The 12,217-nt window shown below is 59.0% G+C and overlaps 1 protein-coding gene across 6 annotated transcripts in view; it reads left to right on the top strand.

The window, feature by feature from the left end:
• The window catches only part of ARHGEF10L (Rho guanine nucleotide exchange factor 10 like), a 143,245-nt gene that overhangs the window by 48,849 nt on the left and 82,179 nt on the right, over window positions 1-12,217 (top strand). For all 6 annotated transcript variants that reach the window (XM_087858280.1, XM_087858277.1, XM_087858278.1 and 3 more), the window contains 3 exons: window positions 5,232-5,323; window positions 7,000-7,083; window positions 11,210-11,379. In XM_087858280.1, the coding sequence (XP_087714406.1) occupies window positions 5,232-5,323; window positions 7,000-7,083; window positions 11,210-11,379 (346 nt within the window). The remainder of the gene's footprint in view (window positions 1-5,231; window positions 5,324-6,999; window positions 7,084-11,209; window positions 11,380-12,217) is intronic.

Here is a 12,217-nt window from a genome sequence, read left to right as displayed (position 1 = left end):
ATCCCACCCGCCCTACACCTGAGCTCTGAGACCCAGGACGGGCGGGCTGCCTTATCTGCCTAACCCTCCCCTTCCTCCCTGTAAAGTGGGACAGCGGACCAGCTGCGGAAGCCTTCGGGAGAGGAAATGAGACCCAGGGATCCGGTGCCCGGCCAGAGAGCTGCTCTCTGTCGCTGTCCCCAAAGGGTGCTCGTGTGTCTGGAGTCGACCCCAGGGCGTGCGGGACCCACGCCGGCCAGCGCGCTGCCTAATGTTTCCAGAGATTTGTGTTCTTCTTTTCCTTTCTTACAATAGGCACACATGTTTATTGTAGAAAAATTAGTACAGAAGATGACAGACTAACTCGAGCTTTAATCCCACGGCCGTGTGTCCCTGTCCGGCTTCTGGGCTGTGCAGGTCTGCAAGAATACACCGTGTTTTTTTTTTTTTTTTTAATAGAATTGTGGTTTTATCGCATGTGCTGTTTCATGGCTCGTTTTCTGCCCTCATTGCAGATCGTGAGCAGTTTCCTGTGAGAACCCGTGTTCTTGTTCATCGCCCCACATGACTCTTGATAAGTTACTGCTGGGGGTGCGAGCCCAGGGCCCTCCAGATGTCAGGGAGGCACGCGCACCCTGGAGCAATAGGCCAGACGCGGGGTCCGGGTGGGCATCCGCGTTTGTGTGTCCAGAGGGTGTCCCCTGGGGGCCTTGATGCTCTCTCTGCAGTGAGGACTATACAGTGGATAGCAAGTTGGGGGGCCCTCCCCAGACTTGCCCTGGCGTCTCCTCACTACCCATTCAGGAAGTGGGTTAGTGACCACGTAGGGGCTGGCACAGGACACACGGACTGGGTCCCGGCACCCTTCTGTAGGAGAGGGACGGTGGGTCTGCGGCTGTAAGGAGGTGCATGCGTGCAGGCTGGGGGCGCTGCAGTGTGAGCAGGGATGGAGGGGAAGGGTGGGGAGGGAGGTAGCATACCAGGAGTGTGTATCAAGAGCCAGACCCTCTGCTAAGTATTTCGGGTGCTTTCTTGGTTTCCTCTTTACCAGCACCCTGGGAGGGAGGCCTTGTTGCCCCGTTTCACAGATCAGTTATCTCGTTCATCCTCACCGCAGGGAGCAGAAGCGGTTATTCGCCCCACGCCACAGCAGCTGTCCTGGCATGCAGAGCCAAGTGGCAGAGCTGTGCTTTTGTCCCCTGTTGGCCCCGGAGCAAAGCCTTCTTCACCCCTCAATCCCATGAGCCTGGTTCTCGACCCTGGCCGCACAGGGGAGGCAGTGAGGAATTTAGAAACACTGGTGCCTGGCCTCCCGACCACCGGCTCAGAATTTCGGGGCAGAGACCCTGGCCGGTACCTGCGAGGAGCTTCCCGGGTGACGGCAGACGCAGCTGCTTTGAGCCATCTGACCAGGCGATCTCTAAGGCCCTTCCAGCTTTCACGTGTTACATAAGCTGGAAAGTGGCCAGGGTTCAAAAGACATCTGGCAGTGGGGTTCATCTGGGTTTCATATTTTTGTCTTTCTTGTGTGTCTCTTGGATGTAGGGATAGTGGCGGATTTCTGGAGGGGTGACGCTCTGAGTAGGACCGTCTTGGGCAAGCCCCGCTGTCCAGGCGTGATTCCGGTCCTTTCTCTTTCCCAAAGGTGGGAATCTTTCCTCCTTTGCGCTCTTCATACCTTGTCCTGGAAAAGGCCCTGGGATGCCCCAGGGTGTGCGTCAGGGTGTATAGGTGTGCGTGCACAGGGGTGCAACCCAGCGTGCCAGGAATCCTCCGGCCGTTAGAGTTTGGGGGGGTCTTGCCCACTGTGTAGCCCCTGGCAAAGGGACCCTGTGGGATCTGCCATCCAGAGAGAGTCGCTGAGAAACTGGGGGCTGAACCAGTAGCCGAGAGGGGCGGAAAGTGCAGGAAGCACAGATAAGCTGAGATAAATGGCCTCTTACTGCTTTTTATGGCTCTTTGGTTATCGGGAACCTTGGGAAAGGCCCCTGAAGGAGTGTTTACTCTCCGCAGAATTGTGGCCAGGCAGCAGCTGGGAGAGGCTGTCCTCTGGGTGGCTGCAAAGTGGGGCAGTGGCCTCGCTGGGCAGTGGGACGGGGCAAGGAGGGGGAGGCCCCCCCCAGCCTCATTGCCTGCTCTGTCCTCCTCTTCCTTGGCCTCAGAGGTGCTTTCCCCCCTCTTGTCTGTGGGGAGGGGAACACCTGCTGCAGTCTGGGGGGCAGCGGAGCTGGGATCTAGAGCAGGGCTTTGCAGGCAAATTGCAGCTCTCCCACCTGCTGGCCAGGTGACTTGGGGCGAGGCACTTTCCCATTCTGGACCTCTGTTTCCTCATATATAAAATGGTCACAATAATACATGCACATATGCTCACGGGGCCTTGCTCAAGCATTCAGCATGGCACAGGGTCCAGAGTAGGTAGCAGCCAAGTGCAGGGCAGGGGTGGGTGGTGGTCTCCAGCTGAACCTGGGAAGACCTGTCCACCCATTGGCACTGGCCCTTTCCCGCCCTTGGGGCTCCCAGTCTCTGTTTGCCTCAGCCATGGAGGCGGTGGGGGCATGAGGGTGATTTCTGTATGCTGTAAGGTCCCCACTCCCCAGCCCAGGACCCAGACTAGCTTCTCTAATTGTGTGGGTGGCTTGAATCTACACTGTCCTCTTACGGTGGCCATTAGCCACATGTGGCTATTTAAATTACTTAAATAAAATTTAAAAATTAACTTCACAGTGTTTTGGTGATGCTTAGCCCGGAGGCTCATATTTCAGCCACTCCCGGCTTTTAGTACGTCATAAATTATTTCCAGATCCTTCTAAAGCTGCCTGACCTCACCCAAAAATACCCACTGCCTCTTGATGTCACCTTCAGAGTTTACCCAGGGCCTTCTCGGGTGTTCTCTGGTTGAACGCACCGCAGCCTTGGAGCTGGCTGGTTAGGATTTCTCGTGGACAGAGACTCGAACTTGTGTACGCTCAGTACTATTTCTCTCCTTCCCTTTCCAAAGAAGGATGTCTGAATAGTCAAGCGAGGTTTAGTGACCTTATGACAGGGCAAATACAGGATGTAGTTGAATGTTTAAGTGCTCCTTCCCTCCTGCCAAGTGGTCTGGCTGCGGGAAGACAAACTGTCGGTAGGCAGGCTGGCCCGTCGGTCCCAGCTCCTTCTGATGCGCCGAGTGGGTGACTCTGGCTCCGCAGAACTGAGCCTTTGTGGGTCTGGTCCTCCATCTGCGGGAGGAAAACAGTACCTGCCTCGTGTGTGTTCCTGGGAAGCGAAAGCTGAGAATACGAAGCAGAACAGGCAGCAGGCAACGCGTGCTTTGTGATGGTCCCCGATCGTCATGGGTGACCTATGAGAACAAAGAGAGCCTGTGGTTCGGACCCTTTCCAACCCAAATGCCAAGCTCATGTCGACTTGGGCTGCAGTGGCTTGGTTCTGTCTGAGTGGCTGCGTTCAGCACCTTCAAGATGTCTGTGGCTTGCGGTGATGGGGGGGCCCAGGAAGCCGCTGTTAGGGATAGGAGCTCAGGGGCCTCCCTTCAGCCCAGCATGCCCTCCTGGCCTAGCCCCGCCCTACCTCTAGTCGGCAAAGTGTTACCCCGGGCGGGACTGAAATATGCCATCTCCCTCCCCCCAGGGTGACACTGCTGACTTCCGGCAGGAAAACGTGAGCAGAGATTTGCTTCTCCAGTGGTGTGGGGCACCTAGACCCGTCTGTCCTGTACGTGGCCACTAGCCCTAGGTGGCTCTTGAAAACTAAATGACTTCAGGTGACACAAAACTCAAAATGAAGTTCTTTAGTCCCATGAGTTCCAGTAATTAACTTCCACACGTCACATTCCAAGTGCACGGTAGCCCCACGTGGCCCAGGGGACGGCACAGACAGAACGTGTCCATCGTCCACCTGAGCTGCTCTTGGAAGAGGCCACCCTGGGGCCGGGGAGGCTGGCTCCTCGGTCTGGTTCTGCCACTCTGGCAGTGTGACCTTGGGCAGGTTCCTCGGCCCGGTGCCTGCGGGTGGGGAGAATGCAGGATCCCCGCTGTCTCGGCTGCTCATGGGAGGTGCTCCCCCCTCCTCCTCCCTCCCTGCTCCCTGCACCTTCCTGGTGTGTGCCTTTCCCCTCCTCCCGGGGCTCGGGTGCTGGGAAGTTCCAGGGAATTCTTGGCAGCAGCGGCTGCTGTTGCTGTCTTGGACCATGACAGGTGTCTCCCCTCTGCATTGGCAGCTGTGACCTTTGGTTTTTTGAGGCTGGACTTAAAAAAAAAAACATCAACATTCATTCTGGAATAGTTTTAGATGGGCGGAAAAGTTGTCAGGAGTTCTGTATACCCAACAGCTGGTTTTCCCTGTGGTTCACATCTTACGTGACCACAGAGCGTTTCTCAAAACTGAGAAGGCAGGCTGGGCACACTACCGTTCCCTGAGCTCCAGGCTTTCTCCGGATTCCACCAGTTTCTCTTCTTACACCATTTTCTGTTCTGGGATCGTTTGTTTAGCCCGATCCGTGACAGTTTTGCAGCCTTCGCTTGCTTCGCATGATCTTGGGAGTGTTGGGGAGTAACAGCCGGGGTTTGGAGAATGTCTGGGTTTGTCTGGCGCTCTTCCCGTGATCAGACTGGGGTTGTGGGTGTGGGGTTATAGGGATGCGGAGGAGATACGCCCTCTTGTCACATCCTGTCTGGGTGCACAATGTCTGCGCGATGGCGCTGGAGATAATTCACTGGTCCGCTTGGTGGAGCTGGTGTGAGCCTCCTCTAAGTTCTCCCTTTGCGTCTGGGCTGCGGGGAGGTGGGCCTGTAGGTCCAGCCCGTCCTCACGTGTGTGTGTGTGGGGGGGTGAAGCTCTGCTGCCCATGTCTGGTCCTAGTGAAGCTTTGCATGACCTTGTTCCACACAGGAGGCAGGGGTCCCCCACCCCTCGCCCCCATTTTGCATGTGGGAGAATGGGAGATGGAGAGCCCACTGAATCTGCCCTGGAAGAAGGACGGGCGCCCTTGTAGGGAAGGCCCCTGAGCCTCATCACTGTGGTCTTACGGTGCCTTCTAAAGATGGGGAGACTCAGAGGGGAAGGGGCTTGTTCAAGGCCAGCCTAGCCGTGGCCTCCCCAGCTCTTCCGACTCACGGCTTTCGGGACAAGTAGCTCCTGGGCTCCTGCCCGCCTTGTGCCTCACGTGCCCTGCCCCGCTGTCCTGTCCCTCCCTGCTCAGCAGCACCATCCCTGCTCCTGCTGGCTCACTGACCCTGTTTCTTGGCCTGCAGGGCGCCCCCAGTGGTGAGCAACGGGGATGCTGCGGATGCTGCTCTCTCCGGGGTCCGGCGCTCCAGCTGGAAGCGGAAGAGCTCCCGCCGGAGTAAGTGACCCCCCCAACCCCGTCTTAGCCCAGGAGTGTGGCACCGGGGTAACCTCAGAGCCCCTTCTTCAGGCCCAGACAGCTGCATGGGCTGCTGTGGGCTTGGTGGCAGCTCGGAGGTGGACCGGCCGCAGCCTATGCTTGGGAGTTGCCCCCCCCCCCCCCCCCCCGTTTGTGGCCTGATGGGAGCCGTGGTCCAGGAGTTGATCACGCATTTGGCCGTTTCTCTGTTCCTCCGATACTCAGAAGCTCCTCCAGCGGGGCAGATGGGCTGGCAGTGGGGGGCCCTGGTGCCCAAGATGAGGGCCCTCTGGAAGCAGAACCCGCCACATAGGCAGGCAGTTCCCCTGCAGGGGGCCAGGTGCCAGGAGGGGGATGTGGGAGTGAGGGGAACCCCTGAGCCCTGAAGGCAGAGAGGAGGGAGCAGGGGTCAGGAGAAGAGCATCCAGGCAGGGGCCGCCTGTGCAAGAGCCTGAACCCCAGCCCCTGGGGAGAGAGGGGACATCCAGAACCCTGGGAGGCCACAGCCGTGGTGTGCGGGAGGATAGCACCCAGGGGTCAATGGGGCAAGGCGAGGCTGCCGTGTCCCCCAGCTCCTTCTGGGCCTCCCAGCCATGCTTTTCCGAAGGCAAAGGGGAACTATGAGAGCCAGAGATGTGGTGGGGTGGGGGTGAAGCTATAAGACGAGGCGGGGTGGGCTGCAGCGCAGTGAGGAGGCTGTCCAGGAGAGGGAGGACGATGGTCAGAACTAGGGACCTGGAGAGAGGTGAGCGGGTCTCAGAGCCATGTGGGGGGCAGAGTCTGTATGGGGGTGGAAGAGAGGGTTGAGGGTGAGGCTTGACAGGGCTCCAGGGGCCCTGGGACTGCGGTGGGGATTTCAGAGCCCTTCTGGTCCCTTGTCTTCTCAGAAGGCCTGTGGGGTGAAGACAGGCTTCCATAAGGGTGGGGACCAGCTTTCCAAACCCTAGCTCTGTTTGGGGGCACACCCCTAAAGAGGGCAGAGCTTGGGGACACGGTTTTGAGGGGAGTCCTCCTTAATTTGCGCATCCTGGTAGCTGCTAATGGGGGGCAGAGTGGGCGCCCTGCCCTGCTCATTGCCCGCCCAACAAAATGTTGGCAGAGGGATGTGTTCATTTGCTGAATTTTTCACCAGTCAGGACCCTGATGGCTGCGTTTTGGGGGGCCTTTCCTTAATTCCACTCTCCCCTATTCCCTGTACTCAGTAGGGCTGCTTTGCCTGGTCCACCTCTGGGTGGGAGGTAGCTCCTTTTGGGTAGTCCTGAGGGTTTGGGCCACTGAGGATGCTCCCAGGCCCCAGGGTACAGGTGCTGGGTCAGCTTCACGCTCCCCGCAGGTGCCCGGAGCAGCTGTGGCGTCTGCCAGATGGGCAGGCCTGTGTGCGGCAGGGAGGCAGGTGGGGGGTCTGCCGTCCACACTGGGAGGATGCCTTGCAGGGCTGGGGCGGGGGGCGGGGAGAAGCAGCGGAAGCGAGTCCTGGGAGAGCCGCCTGCAGGGGCTCCCGAGGGGCCGGGCCGCGGGCTGCTGGCCGAGCAGTCAGGCTGCGGGGCGGCGGGAGGGAGCTGCCAGCTGGTGCAGTCCTGCTGTCGGCCTGGCAGCCGCCTCCGCCCGGGCGCCACCGCCGCCTTAGCGCTCCTGTCCTCTCCCTTCGCTCCCAGTCGACCGGTTCACTTTCCCCGCCCTGGAAGAAGATGTGATTTACGACGATGTGCCGTGCGAGAACCTGGATGCCCATCAACCCGGTAAGCCTCCTCCGCGTTTCCCTGCGGCCTTCGGGGGCCCGGCGGGGGGTGGGGGCGGGGCCCGGGGAGGGTCTCCCTCTATTTCGCCGTCCCGCCCCACCGGCCAGGCCCCTCCTTACGGCTTTCGCCAACCACCAGCGGCGTCCTGGGAGCGGCTGGAGCCGTCTGGGGGCGTGGCCAGGCCCGGCCAGGCAGAGGCTGGGCGGGGACTCCTAGCTGCCGGGACCCCTGGATGCGGGGACCCCCTGGATGCGGGGGCCCGAGCCAGTCATTTCACCTCCCCAAGCCTCCATTTCCTGCCTTGGGAGAACGGAGAGGTAGCCCGGGCTCCCCGGAGCTGCTGGGGAAAAAGACAGCTTGTTAAACCAGACCGCTGGCACAGAGAGGATTGGGAAAAGCCTGCGCCCTGCGCTGGGCCCGGGAGGCGGGGAGATTGTGGCGGTAGAGGGGAAGCAGGGTGGGGTGGAGGTAAATGTGCCTGAGCTGCCCCTTCGGTATAGTCACCGAGCGGGAGAGACCATCACGGGGACCCAGGGAGGAGGCATGGCTGGTAACTGTTCACAGTGAGAGCCCATCTTTGCCTGAACCCATTAGGCCCCCTACTCTTCATGCTTTGTTTGCTGGAATGTATTTAGAAACTTTGATCTGGGGTATCACGGCCCCACTGTACAGACAAGGAAACTGGAGGCAGAGCTGGGATTTGAGCCTGGTTATTGTGACTCCAAGTCTGCTGCTCTGTCCCCTACCCCAGGAGGGTTTGGGTGGCATCCTACGACAGATGACACATATTTGCTTCCACTCTTCAGTCAACCCCTTGAGGTCTGCAGGGCAGGGTTTACGGCTCCAGGTGACGGTGGCATCAGAGAGGTTAAGCCACCAGCTGCAGATCACACAGCCTGTTTCTGAGGAGCTTCTAGTCTGATGGGGTGGCCATCACCGCCCTTGGGCTGTGCACGTCCAATGGGAGAGACACGCAGACAACATGACAATGCCCCAGGGCCCTCAGAGCCACACTCCTGACTTGTGTCCCAGGAAGAGGGACAGGTGGGCTGATGACATGCCCATCCCTTTAGCAAGTCCCGGAGGTGCTTGGAGCATCCCTGCTTGTTGCTCCCTTGAATCCAGGCAGAGGAGGGGAAAGGGTACACTGTTGGGAGGCATGGGGGTCTTGTTGGAAGGTCCCAGATCTCAGAGGTCTGAGTGGCTTGGAGTCCACTTTTTGCCCCATTGAGCTCTTTTCCCACCTGAATCAAATCAAGCCACTCATCACTTGGTCCCAGTCTTCACTGAACACTGAGATGCCATCCTGCAGTTGTCCCTAATGTGGTTAAAAGGAGGTACCCAGGGTGTCAGCTCTGAGCCTTCAAACCGAGGACCAGGACACCCATCCCAGGGCCCCCACCCTCAGGGCTGTGGGAGGGTCGAGTCCCAGGAGGCTGTGGAGGGCCCTCAGTGGGTATACTGCCCAAGCAACACTGGTGCTGTTGGCATTACACCTGCCGGAGCCCAGCACTGACCCGCACGGACTGATGGGGGCTCCGTGGGCGCTCAGAGAGGAGGTTAAGAGCCAAGGAGCCGGCCATGCATCTAGGCCTGGCTTCGGATCCCAGCTCTGCCATTGGCAAGGACACAGAGCTCTGCGCCTTTGGGCCTCGGCTTCTTCATGTAAAATCACAGTATCATTCCGTTGCTTTGGGGGATGTCACAACAGAGCATTTCGGCTTCATCTGTCCAGACCTCAGTCTAATACATCGGTACCGTTGGGGCAGTAATGGCCACACCCTGGGCTTGTGAGGACGCCATGAGATAACAGGCACAGACACTGAGCCGGTGGTGGGCGGTCCGTGCTTTGGAAAGAGAAGCTATGAGTGAAGCCCGAGGCTCCAGGAAGTAGAGGGTGGGAACCAGGACTGCTTGTGAGGCCCCTGAAGGCTGAGGATTTGGCCCAGGCTCAGGGATCTGGTGACACTTTCTCCACTGGGGAGAGCCTGCCTGCCTTCCTGCCTTCCTTCCTTCCTTCCTTCTTTCTTTCTTTCATTTTAGAGAGAGAGAGCGTGAGTGAGCGAGTGCTCGTGCAAGCAAGGTGGGGAGGGCAGGGGGGAGGGAGAGGGACAAGCAGACTCCGCGCTGATTGCGGAGCCTGACCTGGGGCTTGATCTCAGGACTCTGAGATCATGACCTGAGCCAAAGCCAAGAGTCAGTTGCTTAACCAGCGGAGCCACCCAGGCACCCCTGGAGAGAGTCTTTCCAAATGAGTCCAGGAGTTGGTGGGGTTGGCAGGCCTCCGCGGAAGGCAGTGTGTGAATGGAGGGAGCCTGGCCTAGGTGTCTGCAGCCCCTTCTCCCTGCTCTGTCTGACCCTGCGCAAGCCACATGGCTTCTCCAGGCCCCTGTTCTCTCGTCTTCCTAACGAGGAGGTGATTACTCGCACCTGCCGACCTGAGGGCTGCTGGAGAATCCAGTGGGAGACGTGAAAGTGCGAGACTGAAGGTGTCAGTGGGGGGGGAGGCCGGGGCTCCTGGAAGTGTGGGGACGCAGGCATTCGAGATGCTGTCTGGGCTCTTCCTCAGAGGGAGCCCCAAGAACTGGGCTCTGCCCCTTTGCTCACGGGTCACGGGGCCTCCACTGTAGTAATAAGACAGTCAGCCCAGCCTTGTAAAGGTCACAGCCTGGTCACCAGCTGCTCCAGTCCCTGGAGACGTTAGTCATTATTATCTTTTGCTTAAAAATAACCTTATGCTCCCTCCTCATCCTGAGACCCGAGCCCCCAGCTAAGCCTCAGTGTGTCTGTTTGTTCTTTGGGTGACAGTCTCCCAGAACCCCCCACTCCCTGGCTCTCGTGTAGGGTGGAGGTGGGGGCCCTGGGTCAGTGGGATGACACCCAGGCCCGCCCAGAGCCCCCGTGAGGAAGGACCAGCTGCTCTTTGCGAGCGCCCGTCATGTGCTAGGCTCTTCGCTGGAGCTTTCAGTTCGTATTTTTATTTTTTTTAAAGATTTTATTTATTTATTCGACAGGGTAGAGACAGCCAGCGAGAGAGGGAACACAAGCAGGGGGAGTGGGAGAGGAAGAAGCAGGCTCATAGCGGAGGAGCCTGATGCGGGGCTCGATCCCATAACGCCGGGATCACGCCCTGAGCCGAAGGCAGACGCTTAACCCCTGTGCCACCCAGGCGCCCCTCAGTTCCTATTTTTAAAGAGAGAGAGAGAGAGAGACCTTTTGGCTTATTATTGTCATCATCGTGCAGAGAGGTCCCTGTTCTGAGCAGATTTTTTTAACCCTTGTGCCGTGTTTCTTGTGCATGGACTAAAGCATGTTCAACTCGTGCACTTTTTGGGGTCTGGCCTCACTTTTGTGGGGCTTGCAGTTCAGTCCTTCAGGTGACAGGCGAGGAAATGCAGCCCAGAGAGATGGGAGTGAGGCCCAAGGTCTCTGGGGTAGAGCTGGGCCTACCTGGGCAGCGGCTTTTCCACCTCTGCCTCGAAGCGGCCTCTCACTCTGGATGTGACAGGGACTGCGGGCGTGCCCCGGCCCTGGGGGTCCTGTCCCTCCTGACCAGGAGACTCTCAGCTCTTTGTCCTCCACTTCCCCGGTGGGGCTTTGGAAGACTGGGGGGGAACCCTCCTACATGCTGGGCCAGGCGCGCCCCCTACTGGACCATCCTGAACGCACATGGGAAACTCAAGATTTGGGGTGAGGGGTCCCCCACTCATTTAATGCTCCTGACAATTTCTGTTTTGCCCCCGAGGATGCTGGGGCCAGAGCTGAGGGCCTGAGTCAGGGCTTGGCTCTAGGTCTTCTGTTTCCCACGAAAACATTCCCAGAGGCCCAGGATGAGCGCTCAGATCCCAGAAGAGCGATCCTGAGGAGTAGTGGGCGGGGATTAAGGAGACTTTTGAGGGCCCCGCACATTTCTCACACCTTTCCACATTTTTTCGTGTCCTCCTCACTTACCAGGTGGATGTTGTGTGGTCATCATTTCTGTTTTATGGACGAGGACGTGGAGTTGGAGCCCCAGGGCCCAACCGTGACCACCTCCCATCCCCCACCCGCCTGCCTGGGTCAGAAATTGGGTCTGGTGGGCTTGGCACGGGGGCCTCCGCTCACCACCCTGTCCCTTGGCCTGCAGGGGTGGAGAGGAACCTGCTCTACGAGGATGTGCACCGGGACGGGGGGCCCAGGGAGGCGGAGGACCTAGGCTGGAGCTCCAGCGAGTTCGAGAGCTACAGCGAGGACTCGGGGGAGGAGACCAAGCCCGAGGCAGAGCCCGCCAAGCACCGCGTGTCCTTCCAGCCCAAGGTAAGGGGGCGGGCATCTGTCACCCCAGCCAGGGCACTGCGACCCCCTGGGGGTTGGGTAAGGTGGGTGCTGAGGGCCAGGCCTCAGACTTGTATCCTATTAGTGACCCCCAGGAGTGTATAGTGAGAGAGGAGGTGGCCCAGGTGTCCCCAGAATAGGAACTGATCCACCAGCATTGCTGTTTGACCATGGAGAGCCGTCAGCCTGGAATGGGCGAGGTTCATACCTGGCCCAGGGGCTCCCCCACCCCATTCCCATGGCGGACCCGGTAAGGGACCATGATGCTGGCAGGCTCAGATCTGGCTGCAGAGTCAGCCTTCGGGCAGCCCAGCCAACCGATTAGAGTTGGCACTTAGATCAAGTCAGGTAGGCCTCCCTGCCCTACAGGACGTGTTCTGAGACCAGTCCTGGACCCATACAGTCCTCTGCCCTGGGGAAGTGAGCAAAGTGGGGAGCTGCCGTGGTGAAGACACAGTTGCCCAGAAGGCCTCTTTCCAAGGTCTTTTAAAATGCCATCCGTGCATCGGTTTCTGGAACAAGGTTCCTTCTGCTGGTTTCCAAGCCATGGAAGCTGAGTGGAGGATGGGTCGTCTGCTTCCTTCTAAGACAGGCTGCGCCTCCCATTTGTTCTATGGAAGCCACTAGAAAGCAGATTCTATCCATGCTGTGATTTGGGGTTTAATGGGAACAGCTTCTTAGAGGCAGGCCCTGCCCCACCAGAGGTGACTGGGTCCCATCGGCCTCCTTTTGAAAAGACAGAGACAGGCAGACACCCAAAGGTGGTACAGGAAGAGGGTAGGGGCCCCAGGACAAGGCTGGGGTTATGGGCACCTCCGAG

The sequence above is a fragment of the Ursus americanus genome, chromosome 33, assembly GCF_024610735.1.
Source record: "Ursus americanus isolate L20-20 chromosome 33, mUrsAme1.1.p, whole genome shotgun sequence".
Taxonomy (NCBI): domain Eukaryota; kingdom Metazoa; phylum Chordata; class Mammalia; order Carnivora; family Ursidae; genus Ursus; species Ursus americanus.
The sequence above is the reverse complement of the archived record's forward strand: the minus strand, read 5'-3'. Positions and strand labels throughout refer to the sequence as shown.